Genomic DNA, 22,027 nt, shown 5'->3' with positions numbered 1-22,027 from the left:
GGGCGTGTGTGACGCGTGTGGCAAGAGAGAGAGAGAGAGAGAGAGAGAGAGAGAGAGAGAGAGAGAGAGAGAGAGAGAGAGAGAGAGAGAATGGAGCAGGTGTGGAGAGTGGACAGGTATATTTCCTGGAGGTGATAAAAACTAACATAGGAAAGGCAAAAATAGAAAAATAAAATAAAAACAACGTAGCGAATACTGCCACCAGAGAGAGAGAGAGAGAGAGAGAGAGAGAGAGAGAGAGAGAGAGAGAGAGAGAGAGAGAGACGGACACCACTTTCTTCGTTCCCCACACACGCTCGGCTTCAATGTAATATTTAACAAGTGACGCTCGTATCTCGCCAGATGTTGCCCACAAGAACGTTGCTTCATGACCTGTATTTGCCTCGCCTTCCTCCACCATCCCATCACACCTCCACATCCCTCACGCCTCCACCTGCTCCACTCAACTCTTATCTTAACCCTGAAACCCCTAGCACCTGTATTTACCTTTCCTTTTCACCATCACACCACATCCCTCACGCCTCCACCTGCACCCATTAACTCTTATCCCTTGAAACTTTAGCTCCCTTAATTCGCCTCTATATTTCAATGGTTTTCTGTCTCCTCTAGTTACAACACATCCTTTTATCATCCACGCATCGCTTATCTCATTATCCATACACGGTTTTCTATCTTTTTTATTCCCTGTTATCCATACATCGTGTTCTATCGCTTATCTCAGCTTTGTCCCTTTTTTTCCACCTTTACTACACCTTTCTCATTATCCATTCGCGGTTTTCTATCCCGTTATCTCTACATCGTGTCCTATCGGTACCTATCAGCCTCGCCGCTCCCTCCGCATCATCTCCGCGTCGCTCGTCACCGCCAAACTCATTACAGACAAAAGACTAAACACGTCATAAACACACGCGCCCCTCGGGGAATGCATGAATTACAGTGTTACTTGAATGTAATTAATTTGTGTAGCGTTCGTTGCGTTGAACCGTAATGCACTGGGGGAGCATGTACAGAGGGTGATGTGTGGGAGTAAGGGGGAGGGAGGGTGTACCGTGTGCTCATATGTGCTTAATTAATTGCCCTGTAAAGGTGAAGTCTACCTGGCGGTGATGTCAGGGAGAGGGAGAGAGGGAGGGAGAGAAGCAGACAGGGAGAGAGAGGGAGGGAGGGAGACGTGAATTTGGCGGTAGAGGAGTTGTGATTACGTGTGGATTTGCTTGTGACTATTGCCTATATTGAGAGAGAGAGAGAGAGAGAGAGAGAGAGAGAGAGAGAGAGAGAGAGAGAGAGAGAGAGAGAGAGAGAGAGAGAGAGAGAGAGAGAGAGAGAGAGAGAGAGAGAGAGAGAGAGAGAGAGAGAGATGTACCTCGGGAAGGACGCAGGGAAAGACGTAGCGGGAGAGGGAGGAGGGAGAGGGAGAGGGCCTAGCGAAAGTAAGTGTGCTGGGAGAGCCGTTGGCTGTGAATTCATTAGAGCGAGTTTGGTGTCACAACAGGCTTAAGGTTCCCCTCGAGAGTGCGTGTGTGTGTGCGTGCCGTGCGGTAGAGCGGCACGGGCGAGGCTGCGGCCATGCTGGGAGCTCTTTGCGGCCTCTGTACCCCCTGCGAGGCTCCCCTGCCCCTGGGAGGACTCGCCTCGCGCCCCGGACTGCCTCCCTCCGACGGCTCCTTCCCTATGGTGGTGACTGCCGACGGGGAGCTTAGTGTATCCCTTCTGGAGGAGGATCTACGGGCCAGCGGGCATCCTCACTACCCCGGCGAGGATGACCCTCTCCTCAGCGGCCTCTTACAGTGCCCCCGAAAGGCTAAGCCAGTCTATGTGACCCCAGACGGTGACCTGTTGACCCCAGATGGTACTTTGGTGACGTCTGATGGCACCCTGCTAACCTCTGATGGGTGCCAGGTGCGATCCGATGGCACGCTGGTCACGGTGGCGGAGGAACTGCGGGAGGAGGAGGAGGAGGCGCTGCGGCTCCTTCAGTGTGACGAAGAGGAAGATCTGGTGCCCGTGGAGTATTGCCCCGGATACTACGACACCGTCACCTACAGCGCGGGGCCCCTCGCTTATGACAACCTCGGCTACCATCTCATCACCACTCCATACGACAACAAGTACTACAACTACTCGAGCAGCACCTCCGCCAACACCACCACCGGCTGCATCATCAACAACCACTACAACACCACAGCCTCGTCACCCGCCACCGCCACCAGCAACTACTACAACAGCCTCAACAACAACAACTACAGTCATAACACTATTACCTATGACAACAGCTTGACCTCCACGAACACAACCTCGTACGACAACAACAACTATCTGCAGCCTCTCCACACCACCTCAACGGGTCACGACGACAACGGGGTAAGGCTTTGTCCCCATTAACGACCCTAAAGGTGACTACGACCTCTGCTCTCCTCTTACTCCTACTCCTTCCCCCTACCCTCTTTTTTTCCCATTCTTTCTCCCCCTTAAGAATGACAGGTGAGGCAAAGTCCTTCCCGCTGGCTGCCTTTCCTCCTGCCTCCGTCCCTTCGCCAAAGTTGGTCACTATCTTCCTTCAGAGTGACTGGCTTTTGGTTCTTTGTCAAACTTCTAGTGTCGAGAAATTTTCCCTCTGGATTGACGTCCAAAGAATATATCACTTTTTGTAGCTTTTTCTGCTCTCTCTCTCTCTCTCTCTCTCTCTCTCTCTCTCTCTCTCTCTCTCTCTCTCTCTCTCTCTCTCTCTCTCTCTCTCTCTCTCTCTCTCTCTATCTATCTATCTATCTCTATCTATCTATCTATCTATCTATCTATCTATCTATCTATCTATCTATCTCTCAGCAGGAATTAGACGAACTAGATAAATGCAATCTTAAAGCCCACTGAGGCAGTTCAGACTCTCTCGGTATGTCGCTCGCAGACAGAGACAGAGAGCAAGAAAAGCGATTCGTAGATAAAAAGACATGAGGTGGAGGATAAAAAAAAAAGAAAAAGAGAACCAAGAGGAAGAGAGAGAGGATTAAGCAAGTTGAAATGGAGGAGAGAGAAGGAGAAGGAGGAAGGAAGGAGAAGAAGCAGAACCATCAGAACTAACTAAAGAAACAGCCAACCTCACACCTCAGACGGCACCTTTAACACCCGTGGCCGCCTCTCACCCTCTCTCCCTCGCTCTCCCTCACTCTCCCGCCCTCTCCCTCCCTCGGTAGTGGTGGTGGTGGTGGCTTAACCCAAGGGAGACATCCTCCACGTGTCTGGGGACGCTCTTTCTTCCTCTCCTTTCTCTCTCATGCTCTCCTCTCCCTCCTTCCTACCTACCCACACCTTCCCTTCCCTCCTCTCTCCCTTCCTACTTACCTGCCTTCCCTCCTTTCCTCCTCTTCCTTCCTTTCCATCAGCGAGGTTTCTCATTGTCTTCTTGTGCTGTTACGCCGAATAGAAGGAAGGTCTGGAGAAAGAGAGAGAGAGAGAGAGAAGGAGACGGAAAGGCACCATATTCTCTCTTCCCTAAACATTTCTTTGCATTTCTCTGCCTCCCTGCGCGGCCCGGTCTTCCGTTCCTTCACTGCCACGCTCGTACAAACCAAGTCTTTGTCTCAGCTGAAAAAAAAAAGGGGGCCGCTTGTCAGGGAATATAATATGTTCTTTTGTTCATCCTGAGCTTCTGCCTGTGTGCTATTCCCTTGTGTGTACATGTGTGTGTGTCTCTGTGAGTGTGTTTGTGTGTGTTTGCAAGTAATAACGATGACTAGGTGGAATATGTGACGCCTTAGTGGATCAGAGCATCAGAATCAGAGGCAATAACGAGAACTATAACAGGAACACGTCGCGCCTTAGCAGATCAGAGCGTTAGCATCAGAAGCAATCAGGTGTGCCGGGGCTGTCAGAAGCAGATGAGGTGGACACAGGAGTGGACACAATAAAGGCGAGGCTGCAGCTAATCAAGGAGGAGTGGCAGGAGGAACACGAGGCCGACGAACACCCTGCGAGGACAACACTCGAGCTTATGCAACAGTGTCTTGTGTTTCTCCCACCTTGTATACACACTGGAGGGAGAGAGAGGCGTGGAGAAGGGAGTGTCTGTTAAGAGGTGTAAGATGAGGATGCGTTTGGCTGGTTTGTGTAGATTTGATGCCCGTCTTTCCCTCTCCCCCTTCTCTCCCTCTGTGTCTCTCTCCCCCTCTTTCTTGCTGTCGGACGCACATACACACACACGCCAGGCAGGTAAATAAAATGCACCGTGGGAGTGTGGCTGGAGAGCGTGAGAGGATGTAGGACTGAACGCTGCTCTGCTCCTTATTTATTACACCTCTGCCCTTGCCTTCCTGATGGGGCGGCGCCATGCAAGGGTGTGAGGCTGCGAGGAGGAGGAGAGAGGAGAGAGAGTGGAAAAGGAATAGGAAGAAGTGTAGGAAGTGGAGGTGTGAGATTTAGAAACACCTTAAAAGGAAAAATAAAGACAAGTAATAAGATAAAGCCAGAGGGAGAGAGAGAGAGAGAGAGAGAGAGAGAGAGAGAGAGAGAGAGAGAGAGAGAGAGAGAGAGAGAGAGAGAGAGAGAGTATATGTTTACAACAGTGGCGAAGGACCCTCCAAATGTTTCCGGCCATCAGGGAAGCGACAGGACAAGGTTTGGGTTGGTCCATTCCACCCCAACTTATATTGGCATTATTCCAAGCAGCCGCGCACCTTCTGGCCGCGGTGACTCGTGCTGGCGAGGCGAGGGGAAAGAGGGAGGGGAGCCTATTGTCATGTTTGCTGCTGGAGGACTAGGGCGACGAGGGCAAGGAGGAGGAATAGGAGGAGGAGGCATTGAGGCGTGATCGTATTGTGTGCGTGTGTGTGTGTGTGTGTGTTCAAGGTAGTGATTACTGGAGGAGTGATGGCGGAGAGACAGAGCATGCCAGCGATGTTAATAGCAGCAGTGTTTGGTAATCAAGTAAACTGGAACATAATCACATTGAAAGCTTAATCAGCGTCGCAGGTAAACGGTACACACTCGCAGTCCAGGTAAAAGTGCCGCCAGTAATTCCATTCCCGCTGAGCTACCTGCTGGGGAAGATCATTAGGCCATTTTTTTCTCTCTCCCCGCTGACTTCATTAAGAAGAAAGCGTCTAATGACCTGACCAGCGCCTGCCTGGGTCACGTCTCCCATGACCTAATAATCCCGGTGACCTTCCATGGAGAAAATAGGTCATGGATTTTGATACTGTGTTAACTTGGCTTTTGAATCTCCTCTTGCTGTTAGAGAGTGACCTTGGAGCCCTGAAATTCATCCCAGGGACATCAAAGCACTCAGGGATGGTATCTTTTTCTGATAATACAAGACTAAAATAACACCAAATGCTTCACCACACTTTTTCACCTTTGCAATTCACGTCAGGTGTGTCAGGTGTGTCGTAAGTTAAAGGGAAGGATGGACAGGTGAATACGACTTACATTTGTGGCTTTAATTTATTCCCATGTGACAGGTTAGGTGACGTCACTCTTACCTGTGAATCTTGAAACTGTACCCTGCGTCTGCCTGCCCCCCGTGACGTGAAAAGGGAAGATTGGTGTGCGTGAAGGAACGTGAAGGTGACAGGGGGAGAATGCCTGTAGGAGTCGTGGCCCATTGCTCTGTTTCGCCTTTCGGGGTTCTCTGTGTCTCAGTCTCTCCCTCTTTTGTTCTAAGTTTTCCCTGTAGCTGCTCCTCCGTCTTTGAATTTAGTTGTTTTCGCATCTGTATTATTTCCTTCCTTCTGTGCGTTTGTTGAGCCCCTTCAGCCATTGAATGTTCCTTTGTTTGCTTATTTTTCTATTTTCACTTTCACTCCCTTTCCTTTTCTGCGAATTGGGTTGTTGTTCTTGTTTTTTCTTTGCAATAATCGTACTTTCTTCCATGTTTTCCCCTCTTATTTTATATAAATTTCAGTAAAGAGAAAAAATAACGTTCAGTTGATATTTTCATTTTGTTTTCTTTAAATTAAGTTTATTTCTTGCAATAATCGTACTTTTTTCCACGAATTTTCTCATTTTTCTTATTTTTATTCATTTAACTTTCCATGAAGGCAAACGAATCAACACAGAATCAATGTTTTTATTTTGGTAGTACGTAAAGAAATAAACAAATATGCTCTCTCTCTCTCTCTCTCTCTCTCTCTCTCTCTCTCTCTCTCTCTCTCTCTCTCTCTCTCTCTCTCTCTCTCTCTCTCTCTCTCTCTCTCTCTCTCTCTCTCTCTCTCTCTCTCTCTCTCTCTCTCGCACACACTCACACTCATACAGCCAGGCAGGGAGGGAGAGACATCTTGGTCACGGGCGAAGTGCTCCTCTTCTAATACCATTACAGAGCCTTCGACCCGGCGTTAATTCGGCTTATATTGCGGGGTAACTTAGCTAACTCGGGGCTCAAGTGAGAGGGGCCGAACTTAGTGAGGCGTAACCCGGTCCGCCTGTGTCACCCTGGGCCGAGTAAAGCCTGGCATGTCGGGCCCTCCAGATACTGTCCATAACACGACAAGGGAAGGATTAGGAGAGATAAAAGGGAGGGATACTGGCTTCCTTCCTTTCCTCCTCTCTTCTTTTATTACATTGTCCTCTCTCTCTCTCTCTCTCTCTCTCTCTCTCTCTCTCTCTCTCTCTCTCTCTCTCTCTCTCTCTCTCTCTCTCTCTCTCTCTGAAGGAATCTTTTTTTCCTTCTTTTGATCCATTCTTACTTCTATTATTCGCTGAGTTACTAATTTTCCTTCCTTTTCCTCTCTCTCTCTCTCTCTCTCTCTCTCTCTCTCTCTCTCTCTCTCTCTCTCTCTCTCTCTCTCTCTCTCTCTCTCTCTCTCTCTCTCTCTCTCTCTCTCTCTCTCTCTCTCTGTATGTGTCCCCCTGTTATCCTCCTCCTCCTCCTCCTCCTCCTCCTCCTCCTCCTCTTCTTCACGCCCCCGAAGTCTTGCTGCGGGCGACTCTCTCCCCCTCGCGGTGCCTCAAGGGAGGGATTTCTGCAAAGGAAGGAAGGGAAGGAGGAGTGAAGATAGTAAGAGGAAAGAAGGAAGAGAAGGGAGGAGGATCTTGGGGTTTCCTGAAGTCAGCTGGGGGTTAAAGGGGAAAGAGGAGGCGGAGGAGTAAGAGGAAGAGGAGGAGGAGGAAAGAGGATACAAGTATGGAAGGGTTTAGCTCTTTTTTGTCTTCTCTTCCACTACAGATACGTCAGTGTGTGTGTGTGTGTGTGTGTGTGTGTGTGTGTGTGTGTGTGTGTGTGTGTGTGTGTGTGTGTGTGTGTTATTCTTTTTACGCTTTTGCACCTTGTGTTTGATGTCAAGACTTTTGTGTTTAGTTTCCATATCGCTGGCTAAATTGTTCCGAGTCTCTCTCTCTCTCTCTCTCTCTCTCTCTCTCTCTCTCTCTCTCTCTCTCTCTCTCTCTCTCTCTCTCTCTCTCTCTCTCTCTCTCTCTCCCCGTCCATTCTTACCTTACACCCTATCTACCCTATATCTCTCTATTCTCCTTTCCTTTTTTCTCCTCTTCCCTTCCTCTCCCTTCCTATCTACTCTGTTTCTATTTTGATTTCCCTTCTCTCCTCTGCTCTCCTCTGCTCTCCTCTCCCCGTCCATTTCCAGCTCCAGCACATTGCAATCATTACTGAGGATGTTCCTCTCTACAAACACGCCGCATGTAAACAGATATTCACCACCACCATCACCACGCCTAACACCACCAAACCACACACACACAGACACACACACACGGCCGTCACTTCCTTACGCTAATCCGCCAACCACCATCACCACCATCGCGCTTCCACTATCACCACTAATATCACCCACCACCACCACCATCACCACCACCACCACCGTCATCATCACGCACGTATCGCACCATTTATTAAGCCACTAAGCGACCTCAGGAGGCGGCTTAGGGTCCCCGGCGCACGTGCAATGAAGAAATAGTGTGCCGTGACCTTAGAAAATATAAATGCCACGTCGTAGAAGCAACACACGAGACTTGCAGGGGAAAAGAATTAAAGGAAAGCATTTCTGCATTTTTTTTTATACCTCCACACACTCTCTCTCTCTCTCTCTCTCTCTCTCTCTCTCTCTCTCTCTCTCTCTCTCTCTCTCTCTCTCTCTCTCTCTCTCTCTCTCTCTCTCTCTCTCGCTTACAAAATATCACCTCCATTGCGGATACACACACACACACACACCAAAAAGGAAAAACCAAGTGGGATATGAGGAAATACAACAGCGTATAGCATTTTCTCTTCGTTACTCGTTTGTCTGAGAGAAGACGAAGGCGACCTGTGTTTGTCGAGACCCCGGCGTACCTTATGAGATGAGAATATTGCTGCGTTCGTCTCCTTAGTAAACTTGGTAGAAAAAAAAATTACATATACCTTATCGCTGTGCTCCTCTCGTCCTTAGCATGAAGAAAAACGGGTCTGAGAGGACGCTGGATTAGATTACACGAGAGATAGATGTTCCCAGATGTTGTTACGTGTTATTTCTTGTTATGTAACGAGATGAGACAGGTAAAAATTGTAGGAAATCTTCTTACGCTACACACGAGATAGATATCGTGAAATTAATAGCTTTGCGTGTGTTTTATTTATTTATTTATTTTTACGTAGGTGAGGAAAACAGGTTAAATAGAAAGACTTCATAGATAACACGGGAAATAAATGTTTGGGTGTGTTTTTACGTGCCATTCTTTACGAAACCAAACAGACAGGTAAAAATGTAGGAAGACTTCATAGATAAAGCGAGAAAATAAATATCCTGAAATGTTTTACCTGCTATCTTTTTTTTTTTTTACAGAGGAGTTAAAATATACAAAGACTTCATAGATAACGCAAGAGATAAAGTGTTTAAATATTTTACCTGTTATTCTTTACGTAAACGAATACACTGGTAAAAACGTAAAAATAAACTTCTCCCTAAGAACAAAAACAAAAAATGTTATGAAATGTTTTTATTATTATTATTATTATTATTATTATTATTATTATTATTATTATTATTATTATTATTATTATTATTATTTACGGGTTTACAGATAAAAATGTAGAAAAAAAACATTTATAGCTCCCAAAAAAAATCAATGGCCCACAATATTCTAAAAAGTAAACATCATTCATAGCACAAAAAAAAAATAATAATCTCAAATATTTTACCTGTCACATTCTTTACGTAACCAAACAAACCAGGTAAGAACTCAAGACAGACTTCAGATGCTCGTTATTTCCGGCGCTGTTATGTAGGACGTCTGGCTTGTAAGTATGACATCGTTCACCCTCAATGTAGGCGGCGGAATGCCCGTCTCGTACGTACATATTTTGAGGAGGAGACGTCTCGCTGTCATTTATGTCTGTACCTTTTATTTTCATTTATATAGCAGCGTATTTTTCCTTCCGCTGTGTTCCCTGGCGCGGACAATATTGGAGTTACGTTGCATTTTATAGATTCCCCTTGTCGGCGCTTCTCGGTGTTCCTCTGTCAAGCCTTGCCTCACTTCCCTGCGCCGCCGTCTTGAGAGCTCTTGAGGATGAAAGGGAGTTACTCGGTTGTGTGTCTTTCCTTTACTCTGCTTCTGTTTGTCGAATTGTTCAGCCGTGTTTTGGAACTTGCCTGTCTCTTGGTTTCATTGTCGGTCTGGTTAGTGGTCTGGTTTTGATTTTCTGTGTTTTGTTTATCGTGTCGTTTGTTTTTTTAATGGTTAATCTGATTTGTTTTTAGTTTTCCTTCTTTTTTTCTATTTTTTTGTTGTTTTCTTTGTGTTGTCTGTAGTTCTTCCTATTTTTTTCTGTTTTTATTTCATATTTTCCTTTCATTTCGCTTTTTTCCCCGTGTCTGTTTTGTTTAAGTTTCCGTAAATACCTGACTTGTTTTTACTTCACTTTCCCCGCCCCCTTCTTGTTTTTTTTATTTCCATTTATCGATAGTTTGCTTTCCGGCCCGTGTTATCTCGTCTTTAAAGTTACTATTAGTGTTTCGTTGTGTGTAGCTATGTTATGTTTGTTCTGTATGTGTGTGAGTGTGTGTGTGTGTGCGTTTAGTTTTTCTTTTTTCTTTTTTCCATTTTTACGGCATCGTTTTTGGGCGGCATTGTTTTCCTTTACTGTTTTTATTTTTCCCTCTTTATGATCACGTCCTATTTTTGCCTCCCCGTCGCTGGTTCTCGCTGTGATTCACGTTGCTGGTCGTGTGGTTCTGAAATTTCCGTCGTTATTATGTCTATTTTTACGTCATGATTTCGGCGTAGTGTCCTTTGCATCTTTCTTTATGAGTATGTGTTATCTTTTTTTTTCCTCCATTTTTTTTTTTTTTTTCACAAATTATACTTTTATTTCCACTTAGGTCATTGTTTTTTTTCCAGTCTTTTTTTTTCGTTTTATTTCTTCACGTAAGTTTTTTTTTCAGATGTTATTCTTTGTTTATGTTTTTGACTCTTTTATCACAAATTTTACTTTTTATTTCCAGTCAGATCATTACATTTTCCAAGGTTTTTTTTTCCTTTTAATTTCACGTGCTTTTTTCTTTTTTTCAGACGATATTGTTCTTTATTTTTTAACGTGTATGTATTTTTCTCTCTTTTATGAACGCGAATTATCTTATTTTTCCCCAGTAATATCACGAATTATCCCATTATGGTAACTAGTTTAGCGTAATTATCTGTTCACAACACCAGAATATCTCCTGCTATTTCCATCCCCCTGCTAACATACCCCCTTCCCCCTCTTTCCCACTTGGCTATTTATTTCCCCCTAATCTATTCATTTAAACAAACCTCATTTTTTCTCTCTCCTGGCGGACCAACTATTACCACAGCCTCCCTTTCCTGTGATCCTTTTTATGACCTTAAACGCCTCGCTGCCTGTCGTGACCTTACTGATCCTCTCTTCCCTGCGACTGCAGTATTATACCGTGACCTTAACCATTTCACTCACTGCCACTCACTGTTCCCTCATTTTATTCATTTACTTAATGGCTTTGTTCTGTTTTGTTCTCTCATTATTGTATTAGGATTGCATCTCTCTCTCTCTCTCTCTCTCTCTCTCTCTCTCTCTCTCTCTCTCTCTCTCTCTCTCTCTCTCTCTCTCTCTCTCTCTCTCTCTCTCTCTCTCTCTCTCTCTCTCTCTCTCTCTCTCTCTCTCGTTCCCAATCCCTCTTGTCAGTATCTTTTTCCGGCTTGTGCACGTTTCCTGATCTCCTTGTTGATGTTGCTTTTTTCCTCGTTCCAGAACCTGTTGCTGAGTCTGGAGGAGCGGGACGCCGAGGAGCTGGTGCTGGTGCTGCAGGGTTACTACCGGCTACTGACGGAGAACCCACTGCCTCTCACCCACGCCCGCGACCGCCACGCCCACGACCAAGGTATGTGTACGTGAGATGGGTGTCTAGGGATGTTATTCTGAAGGATTGTGGATTTCTGGGTTACTGGGTTATTTGGGTTTTAATGGTGTATTTGGTGTTGGTGTTAGTTATTGATCGTTTTTCTTATTTTGTTCCCCTCTGGTGGTGTAGGTTTCGTGTAAAACTATCACAGCAATCATGAAGACACCTTGAACCTCAAATGACATGCACTACACACCGTTTTTGAGTGTATATGTCAGTGCCAGGTTTTCATGGGTGTATTTACCATCTGGCGGTTTAAACTGTCTGTTAAATTGTCACTGTACTCTTGAAAACATCCTTGAAAATTCAAATAACATACACTACACATTATATTTGAGTGATTATGGTGTTAGTGTTAGATTCTCGTGGGTGTATTTACCCCTTCGCGGTTTAAACTCACTGTCATGTCACGATTGCATTCATAAAAACACCCTAGAAAACTCAAATAACATACACAATACGCCATATGAGTGTATATGTGGTTAGTGTCATATTGAGTGTGTGTTTTTCCTTTTCGCGGCGTTAAACCATCACTGCAGCCATGTAAACACCCTTGGGAACTCGAGTAACACACACAACACCTACTGGAGAACACGACCTCACCATATGACCTTGGCAAGCAACGTAGAGTCACCTCAGGGAAAATACACTGAGTCAGGAATATTTGAGGAACGTTCGGTGAGCTGTGGAATGCTCCCTGTGGCTTTGTTGGCTTAGTGGAGTGCTGGCTGGTGTGCGGCGGTGGCGGTGCAGGGATGTGTGTGTATGTGAGGCCTCGAGGGAATGGCGGATGAAGTGTCAGGGCGGATATCGGGGGGAAGGCCTGTCACTCCTTTGTGTTGTGGTTTTGTCGTCTGCTGCGGCGTCTTGTGTTGGCCTCTGGTATTCATGAGGACGTTCCCTGTACCGTGTGTCCGTGGAATGTGGAATCTGCTCTGCGTCAGGTGACCCACCCTCCTCCTGTTTACCTGAAGCGAGACTGGCGGGAATTTACCGAATTGCCTCATTGCATTCACTTACCTGGTGATGTGAGTTTCAGCCGCAAAAGATGTCCCTTGTACCTACCTTGTCTCTTTACGAGGTGACAGGAGCGCCATCTAGTTACCTGGGACTGAATTAGTGACTTGCACCTCACCTAGTAACCATTCCACGTGGCTTGTCACTTTACTCAATATCCTGAAACTACATTTAATATCCACCCTCACTTCACCTATTAACCTTACCTTGCCCTCATAGCCAGGTGACAAACACGCAACCTGTTCATCAAAAACTCAACACTTAACACCATGTACTTCACCTAGTAACCTTATTTCACCTGGCGTACCTGACCATGCCACGTACTAGTTTACTTATTAAACTCACTATACCGACGTCACTTAAAAACTGATGCCTCCATGAAAGGTGCGCCTATCCCCGTAACTCACCTGTTGATTGGAACATTATTACCTTAATGGAGGTGATAGCTAGACCTGCGAAACTCCAGGCAACTGATGACCAGAATTATTTGATCATTTAGCTGAGTGTTGAGCGAGTGGCGAGGCGGCTTAGTCCAGTGAGAGAGAGAGAGAGAGAGAGAGAGAGAGAGAGAGGGGGGGTGCTTAAAGTCGAATGCAGCTAGCTCATGGTGGAGAAAGGAGAGTGAGAGGTAGGTAGGTAGGTAGAGAGAGAGAGAGAGAGAGAGAGAGAGAGAGAGAGAGAGAGAGAGAGAGAGAGAGAGAGAGAGAGAGAGAGAGAGCCAGAGTGAAGCGGGCTGGGGATGGCTGACAGATGAGGGGGTTGAGTTATTAAAGCAGAATGTCCTTTGCCCAAGCCTCCTCCTCCTCCTCCTCCTCCTCCTCCTCCTCCTCCTCCTCCTCCAACGCTGGGAACTGAGGGGAAGACGCGGCGGAACAAAAAAAATAATATCGCATTCAGATCTCTCCGTGTGTGTGTGTGTGTGTGTGTGTGTGTGTGTGTGTGTGTGTGTGTGTGTGTGTGTGTGTGTGTCTTTTGTGTTAGTAGGCACCCCACGTAGGTATTGTGTGGGACGCTTTCCTGACGCTGACATCTGTATGGGAAGTCTCTCTCTCTCTCTCTCTCTCTCTCTCTCTCTCTCTCTCTCTCTCTCTCTCTCTCTCTCTCTCTCTCTCTCTCTCTCTCTCCCGATAGGTAACACGTAAACTGTGTCATCAGGTACGTTTTCTTCCTCCCCCTTTCCATGTCATTAAATCCCTCCTGACGGGGACCTTAAAGAAAACGGGAAGCCATCTCGTTCACAGAAAACGGAACGTGAGCGGGACCACTTAGCTCTTTGCATCAGCGAGGAGGAGAAGGCAAGTGATGCATGACAGAGGATGAGGGAGGAAAGGGATGAAGGAAAAATTTGATAATGTAAGTCGGAAGAAGGGTAGAGAGAGAGGGAGGGAGGGAGGGATGAGGGAATTGAGTGAAAGCAAAAAGGGAGAGATGAAGGAAGGAAGGAAGGAAAGGAAAGGAAAGGAAAGGAAAGGAAGGAGACACTACCATCTCTGGAAACAAGAACAAGGAAATGACGAGAAAAGAAGAAAGGAAGGAACAAAAAAAACAAAAGAAAAGCGCCGTTTCAGAGAAGAGGGGAGAGTGAACCTGAGGATAAAGAAGGAAGGCTTAAGAAAGAAAATGGAAGAAAGGGGTGGAAAAGTGAAGTCAGGCAAGTGAGATTAGGATGTCATGGTGTGAGAAAAGAGAGGCAGAGGAGACGGGGAGAAGGGAGAGGGAGAGAGAGAGGAGGAGAGGAAGAGAGGGAGGTAAGTTGGCGTCGTGCTGGTCACGTCCAACATTAGTGGGGAGGAGGAGGAGGAAGAGGAAGAAGAGGAAGAGGAAGAGGAGTAACTGCCCACTGAACCCATTTATTTACATTGGTTATTGGGCGTGTGATGCGTGAGGAGGAGGAGGAGGAGGAGAAGGAGGAGGAGGAAGAGGAAAGGTGAAAATGGAGGAATACGAGGAAGGAAGAGCGGAAGACGCGCAGTAAATAAAGGAGAAGGCAAGTGGAAAAGGGAACAGGAGAAGGAGGATGTAGGAATTGAAGGAGGAAAGTTGTAAGGAGGTAAAAAAAAAAACAGATGAGAGGAGGAGGAGGAGGAGGAGGAAGAGGAGAGTGCAAATAAGGAGGAAAGGAAGGACATGGGTGGCTGAGAAGGAGGAAGAAGAGGAGGAGGATAGCAAATTCGTGTGGAAGTTAGAAAGAGTAGGAGGAGGACGAGGAGGAAGAGGAGGAACATATGTGCGGTGGTAATGAGGAAGAGGAGGAGGAGGAGGAGAAGGAGGAGCGGCGAGGACTTATTTAAATATACATCTGGAAGCCTCGCGGACTGTAAATATAAAAAGAGAAGATGAAAAAACTCCAATAATGAACATGTATGAGGCAACACCAATGATAGCATTCTGAAACGCGAGAGAGAGAGAGAGAGAGAGAGAGAGAGAGAGAGAGAGAGAGAGAGAGAGAGAGAGAGAGAGAGAGAGAGAGAGAGAGATGAAAAAGAACCATCACTTGCCAATCCTCCTCCTCCTCCTCCTCCTCCTCCTCCTCCTCCTCCTCCTCCTCCTCCTCCTCGTGCCGTATAACAAGACAGTATTTATCTATGTATGTACTAAGTGAAGGGGGATTTCTTGGAAGGTCTTTGGAAGGTCTTTCTGTGGGTTGCCTAATGATTCCGCTTTGTCCTTCAATTCATGGGCACCAAATCATCATCTTCCTCTCTTCCTCTCTTCCTTTCTTCCCTTCCTTTTTTCCACTCCGTTTCTTCCGTCTCCTTCTCTTCCCTCATTCTGTTTTCTTCACCTATATGTGTACTTATTTTCTTCTTGTTTTCCTTTACTTCTCTTCTTTTCCTTTTGTAGTTTTCCCGTCTGTCTTTCTTCTTTTTCTCCCGATGGCCCTTTCTCATTTCCTCCTCCACCTCACTGCGCCTTTCTCTTCCTCTCCCTTCACCTCTCATATCCCTCTCTTTCTTGTGTTTCATCATTTTCCCCCTTTTTTATTTTTTTCCTTCACTTTCACGCAACTTCTCCTCCTCCTCCTCCTCGTCCTCCTCCTCCTCCTCCTCCTCCTCCTCCTCCTCCTCCTCCTCCTCCTCCTCCTCCTCACTTTCTCGTGCACCTTTTAGCTCTTCTTTAGCCTCCATCCTCTTTCCTCCTCCTACTCCTCCTCCTTTACCAAGAGAGGGATGAAAGAGAGGGAAGAAAAGAACAAGATAAAAAAAGGTAAAAAAAAAAAAAGTAAAGGATATTGGTATTGAACTTCTGTCTAAGGTTTGTAAAGAAGAAAAAAAGTTTTAAGCGCCTTCAGGGGAGAATTTAAAGGTTCCAACACCAATATTATTACAAGCACAGCAACGTGGAGGCTCAATTAAGGGGTTGGGAACGAGTGTGGGCGGTGTTGGGGATGCGGGAAGGAGCTGCAGGTGTGTTAAAGAACGTGTGAATGTGAGGAAGTGTGAGTATGTTGGGTTTAAGTACGGTTAACTGAGGCAATGTACCGGATAAGTAACCAACCATCTAGGCTAATTGAAAACGGATACGTAGACGTGTTTCTTAAGGTTCAGATATAGGGAGGATGTGTGTGAATGGGTACAGGAGACGTGATAAGTACGGTTAAGTGAGGCAATCTACCGGATCCGTAACCAACCGTATAGACTAATTGAAAACAGGTGTATAGACGGTTTTATAAGGTTCAGGTATTGGGAGAAGGTAGTAAAGGTGTGTAGATAAGTTAATAAATTCATAGTATATTCCCATCCTTTCAGAATTACATAGAGTTACATAGAGCTTATAATTATCTACATTTTACCAGGCATCAGTCTATTGATGGGACAAATATAAAAGGAGAAAAAAATATTAACCAACTGTGACATAGACTAAATTGAAAGTGACATAGACTAAATTGAAAGTGATATAAAGGTGAATTCAGGTAAGAGAGAGAGAAATGGCCAGGTATATAAATAACCAAGTAAGATTTCACGACCTGAACAGAAGTGAGAAAACGAGGCTCAGGTGTAGTATAGTCAGGTGTGAGTGCAGGTAGGTTTGTTTTTCATATATAAGAATTTACTATCGAAATGTAGGTATGGTAGACAGGTAGTGAATAAGACCAGGTGTGTGTGTGTGTGTGTGGGGGGGGGTCTAATTACTTGTATCTGCTTGTATAAAAGAGTAAACGTTGTATGTGAATCCTTGTTTTATAAGTGTATGTATAGAAAGTTAGTGCAGGTGTGTAGGTGAAGGCAGCTAATGAATTATGTTTCAAGGTGTGGAGCAGGTTTGGACAGGTAAAGACATGTTAGACGAGGGAAACTTTTAACACAATTATTCCTGCTATATTAAGTTAACGAACCAGAGAGAGAGAGAGAGAGAGAGAGAGAGAGAGAGAGAGAGAGAGAGAGAGAGAGAGAGAGAGAGAGAGAGAGAGAGAATGCCATAAGAGATACAGGCCGCAATGTAAGCCTCTTCAGCCTACTGTTTCACCCTTTCTCATCTCTCCGGCAGGATTAACTTGGTCTCTCCTCCTCCCTATCCTTCACCAGCTTTCCTTCCCTTTGTCTCCTCCCTCCTTCTCCTTTCCCTATGTCTCCTTCCCTTTCCCTCCTGTTTGTTTCCCGTTTTCCTTCGTTTCTGTCTCTGCCATTTTATCTTCGTTTTCTTTCTTATTTCCATACTTCTTCCTCCTTGTTTTTTTTTTTATTTCCTTCCCTTTCTCTCTCCGTTTCCCCGTTTTCCCTTTATCTCCTTCCCCTTCCCTCTTCGTTTTTTTTTTTTCCTTCGTTTCTCCGTCTCTCTGCCACTTTATCATCCTCGTCTTCATCCTTATTCTCATTTTCCTCATTCCTCCTTTCCTTTTAGTTAATTTCTTTTCCCTTTATTTTCCTTCCTTTTCCTCCATCTCTCAATGTCCCTTTCCCCCTTTCGTCCTTGTTATTTCTTTCATTCCCTCTATCTTCCTTTTTATTCGCCCCTCTCTCTCTCTCTCTCTCTCTCTCTCTCTCTCTCTCTCTCTCTCTCTCTCTCTCTCTCTCTCTCTCTCTCTCTCTCTCTCTCTCTCTCTCTCTCTCTCTCTCTCTCTCTCTCTCCTTTTCCTCCCCATCTTTATCATCTTTGTCTCTTGTTCCAGCTTCCTTTCCTTCATATTTCTCCTTTTCTTTCCTTATATATCTTACTTGTTCACCCAGCCAGCCGCCTCCTCCTCCTCCTCCTCCTCCTCCTCCTCCTCCTCCTCCTCCTCCTCCTCCTCCTCCTCCTCCTCCTCCTCCTCCTCTTCCTCCTCCTCCTCCTCCTCCTCCTCCTTGACCTATTTCTTCCGTTTCCTTTCCCTCCTCTGTATCTCCTTCTCCTCTCGTCCCTGTATTCCTTCTCCCCTTCCTCTCCCCTTTCCCTCTTCCTTTATCTCTCTATCTCCCTTTCCCCTCGTCTCTATTTCCCCTCCCTTTCCGTTTTCCTCTTTCCTCCTTCCCTTTCTCCTTCTCTTTCTCACTGTATTCCTCCTACATTTCCCTCTTTCTCTTCCCTCCTCCCCTTCCCTCTTCCCTCTTCTCTCTTCCTCCTTCCTCTTCCCTCCTTCCCTTCCTGTTGACAAGGCCCCAAGTCCAACATTGACTCACCAAATATTATGGACAAACATACAAATGCTCCCTACCAATGGTACTCGTCTGTTGACTGTATAATAATGTTCTACTCTCAGTGTAATTAGATACACGAGGCGGCGCAACTTTGCCTTATTATTGTTGTTATTATTATTACTGGTAGTCGTGTTTGTGTTATCGTGGCGGAGAGAGTGAGAGGGAAAAAGGACGCGGGGGGGGTGAAATTTGTATGAGGTAATGTATTGTGATCATTTATTATACCTTATTATTTACTTTTTTACAATGACTGGGTGTTATGATCATATTTTTACTTATCATCGTTTATTTTTTCTCAGTGTTTGGGAAATCGAGGCAGGAAATGACGTCATGATTCCAAAATGGCGGCCGTTTGTATTGTTGACATCTGCGTCTGATGGACCACTATTGCTTTACCCCCTTACACTTTACCCTCCCTCCCTTCCACCATCCCTCTCTCTCCCTCCCTCTCTCTCTCCCCTTTCATTTTGCTACAGAGGAAGGCGGCAGATGTGGTAATTAGCAGCGTAGGTGATGGAGGTGATGCAGAACAGGTGCAAGGGGAAGGTGAGGTGAGGGACAGGTGTGAAGAACAAGAAATAACTGATAGGGACAGGTGTGAAAGAGAAACAGGTAATAGGGACAGATAAGGATAAGAAGCAGGAGATAGCAAAGTATAAAGAATGGGGTCATAAGTGTGAGGAGATAAGAAGGGGATGGGGAGGGAGAAGGAGGAGGAGGGTAAGAGATGTGAGGAAAGGATAGGAGGGAAAGGAGAGAAGGGGAAAGAGGTGAAGGACGCAAGGGACGATGAGAGAAAGAGTGGAGGGAAGGAGGGAAGGAGTTGGTAGGGGACAGGTGGTTGTGTCTGGATCAATGTAACACCTCACCTGAGAGAGAGAGAGAGAGAGAGAGAGAGAGAGAGAGAGAGAGAGAGAGAGAGAGAGAGAGAGAGAGAGGGACTGAGTTTCCTTCGTAATGGCGATGCGTGGACAACCGTAAGATATGTGTTAGTGGAGGTGTGTGTGTGTGTGTGTGTGTGTGTGTGTGTGTGTGTGTGTGTGTGTGTGTGTGTGTGTGTGTGTGTGAGGCGGAGTGGATAGCTTCAGGCGTCTTCATATCAACGAGGGAGAATGCTGGGAGATAGGAGAGGGGCACTCATCTCCTCCTCCTCCTCCTCCTCCTCCTCCTCCTCCTCCTCCTCCTCCCTGAGACGAACCTCTATCACTAACTCATTTCTGTATCGGTTATCGGGAATCGGTCAGCCGCGGCCTCTGTCCCAAGCAGCTTCCACTGTATTGCTGTCTAGAACTCCCTGTCTGTATCACCTCGCCCATATCACTCCCTTCTTCCCTCCCTCCCTCCCTCCCTCCCTCCCTCCCTCCCTCCCTCCCTCCCTCCCTCTCCGTCATTCCTACCTCTCTCTCATTCAGTAACATCCAGTAATACCCTTTCCTACCTGCCTTTCTTCCTTCCTTCCTTCCTTCCTTCTTTCCTTCCTTCCTTTCCTCCAGTTCACTATTCAGTCATTCAATCCTTCCATGGTGTGTTCATTCACTCATTCATTCATTCATTCGTTCGTTCGTTCGTTCGTTCATTCATCCTGTCATTCATTCCTCCCATGCAACAAAGACACAACCTCTCGCGCACTTCATGGCATAGAAATTAATTTTCCTTGCATTGCTGAAATGTTCCTCACACACACACACACACACACACACACACACACACACACACACACACACACACACACACACACACACACACACACACACACACACACACACACACACACACACACACACACACACACACACACACATTACCTTCCGGTATGCATTAAACCCCATGGACCTGCTTCCTCATGCTTAAAATACACCTAGTTTCCACACACACACACACACACACACACACACACACACACACACACACACACACACACACACACACAAAAAAAAAAAAAAAAAAAAAACTGTCTCTTATATTCTCTCTCTCTCTCTCTCTCTCTCTCTCTCTCTCTCTCTCTCTCTCTCTCTCTCTCTCTCTCTCTCTCTCTCTCTCTCTCTCTCTCTCTCTCTCTCTCTCTCTCTCTCACGTTTAAAATCCACCTGTGTTTCCTAATTAGCCTCTCGATGATGTATTGTTACCTGAGGCTCACTGACAGATGGCTGCAATTAATGGCACCTAATTAACTCTCAAGCTTCACCTGTCAACATAGCCCACCAGGTGTTATCCCTCACCTGTCTACACTGCTACCTGTCGAGAGAGAGAGAGAGAGAGAGAGAGAGAGAGTAAGAAAGATACAATGAAAGAACTAACCTCCTTTTCACTTTATTACAGAGAGAGAGAGAGAGAGAGAGAGAGAGAGAGAGAGAGAGAGAGAGAGAGAGAGAGAGAGAGAGAGAGAGAGAGAGAGAGAGAGAGAGAGAGAATTGACCTTCGCCTTCACTTTACTACGTCCTACCCACCTGTTGATTGAGCGAATCGTGAAAGCTGGATGGAGAAAGTTGCGCCGTAAATCTCGCCCAAAGGATTAGTCCCATTGAGTTATTTTGTTTGTAGCTTGAGTTTTGGTTTACTAGCAAGGCGAGGAGGGGAAAGGCTGGGCGGGGGGCGGAGAAGGATGGCTGGAGGAGGCGAGGCAGTGAAAGAAAAGAACTGGGCATTGAAAGGAAGGCTGTGTAAGGCGAAGGAAGTGAAGGAGAGTTAGGGCAAGGTGAAGCAGTAAAAGATTGAGGCAGGGAAGGATGTCTGGAAGGGAAAGGAAGGGAGTGAAGATTAAGGTAAGAAAGAGAGGGATTGAAAGAATGAACTAGGTCAAGAAAGGTCCGTGGAAAGAAAAAAAGGGCGGAAAAGAAAACTAGGACAAGAAGGGAAAGGCATTAAAGGGGAAAATTGAGAAAGAAAGGCAGGATTGTGAAAAGGGAAGGAAGTAATTAAGACAAAAAGCAAGAAAAGAAGGAATAAGCAGAAAATTGAAACAGAAAAAAAGGATTGTGAAAACGAAAATAAGTAAGAAAAGAAGGATTGTGAAGATGGAAATAAGTAATTAAAACAAAAATAAAGGGCAAGAAAGGAAGCGAATTGAAGGAGAAAATTGAGAAAGAAAGGAAGGAGAGAAAGGGAAAACTGAGGCAAGAAGACGATATGTTGAAAGGTAAAAGGAATAAAGAAAAGAACTAAGACGAGAAGGGAGACTAAGGGAAGAGGATAAACTGAAGACGACTTGAGCATAAAGTATAGGGAATAAAGAAAAGAACTAAGAGAAGAAGAGAGAAATACGACTTCACTGGAAAGGATGTTCTGTGGAATAGCGGAATAAGGAAGAAAGGAAAGGGAAGAAGAAAAAAAGGAAAAAAAAAACAGTGCAGAGAAGCAGAACCAGCAAGAATAGTGGTAAGGAAGGATGGCAGTGAGGAGAACCAGGCCAAGCAGGGGGATTTTGAAGGGCGAACCAGCGAGGGAGAAAGTCTGGGAATGCAAGAATAGACCAGGAAGGGATGTGTAGAGAAAGGGAGGGAAAGAGAAACCTGGAGGAATGTGAGAGGGGCGAGAAGAGGAATGAAGGAATGGAGAGACAAGAGTACGAGGCTTGGGAATGAAAAGAATGAGAGGAGTGCTTGGAGACAGCGAAGGAATGAGAAGTAGAAAAAATGCAAGGAAAGACGTAGAAGTGTGGAGGAGAAAGAGAGAAAGACAGAGAGAGAGAGAGAGAGAGAGAGAGAGAGAGAGAGAGAGAGAGAGAGAGAGAGAGAGAGAGAGAGAGAAGAGGGAAGGAGAGGGGGTGGGGAGGAAGGATTTTGCGAACTAAAGACATGCAGTGGAAAGAATGAGAACGTGAAATGAAAGAGGGAAATCTGTAACGAAAAATTGAAAAGAAGAAGGAAAATGAACGAACAAAACGAGAAATGAAAAATAGAGGCAAGAAAATGTGGAACGAAAACAAAAAAGTTGCAAATAAGAAGCAAAATAAGAACAATCCTTAAAAATGTGATGAAGAAGGAGAAGAAGGATTTGGGTTACAATTCAAAGAATGTTCGGTGAGGAGAAAGTAGGACAGAGAGAGAGAGAGAGAGAGAG

General features: G+C 45.7%; 1 protein-coding gene across 8 annotated transcripts in view; it reads left to right on the top strand.

Moving 5' to 3' along the window:
• Window positions 1-22,027, top strand: part of LOC135109831 (uncharacterized) — a 264,130-nt gene that overhangs the window by 202,002 nt on the left and 40,101 nt on the right. For 7 of the 8 annotated variants that reach the window (XM_064021548.1, XM_064021551.1, XM_064021549.1 and 4 more), the window contains exon 13: window positions 11,186-11,315. In XM_064021548.1, the coding sequence (XP_063877618.1) occupies window positions 11,186-11,315 (130 nt within the window). Of the gene's footprint in view, window positions 1-1,492; window positions 2,362-11,185; window positions 11,316-22,027 lie in introns of all 8 variants that reach the window. The other variant, XM_064021554.1, reaches the window with a different exon arrangement.

Source organism: Scylla paramamosain, chromosome 19, assembly GCF_035594125.1.
Source record: "Scylla paramamosain isolate STU-SP2022 chromosome 19, ASM3559412v1, whole genome shotgun sequence".
NCBI classification, from domain to species: domain Eukaryota; kingdom Metazoa; phylum Arthropoda; class Malacostraca; order Decapoda; family Portunidae; genus Scylla; species Scylla paramamosain.
The sequence above is the reverse complement of the archived record's forward strand: the minus strand, read 5'-3'. Positions and strand labels throughout refer to the sequence as shown.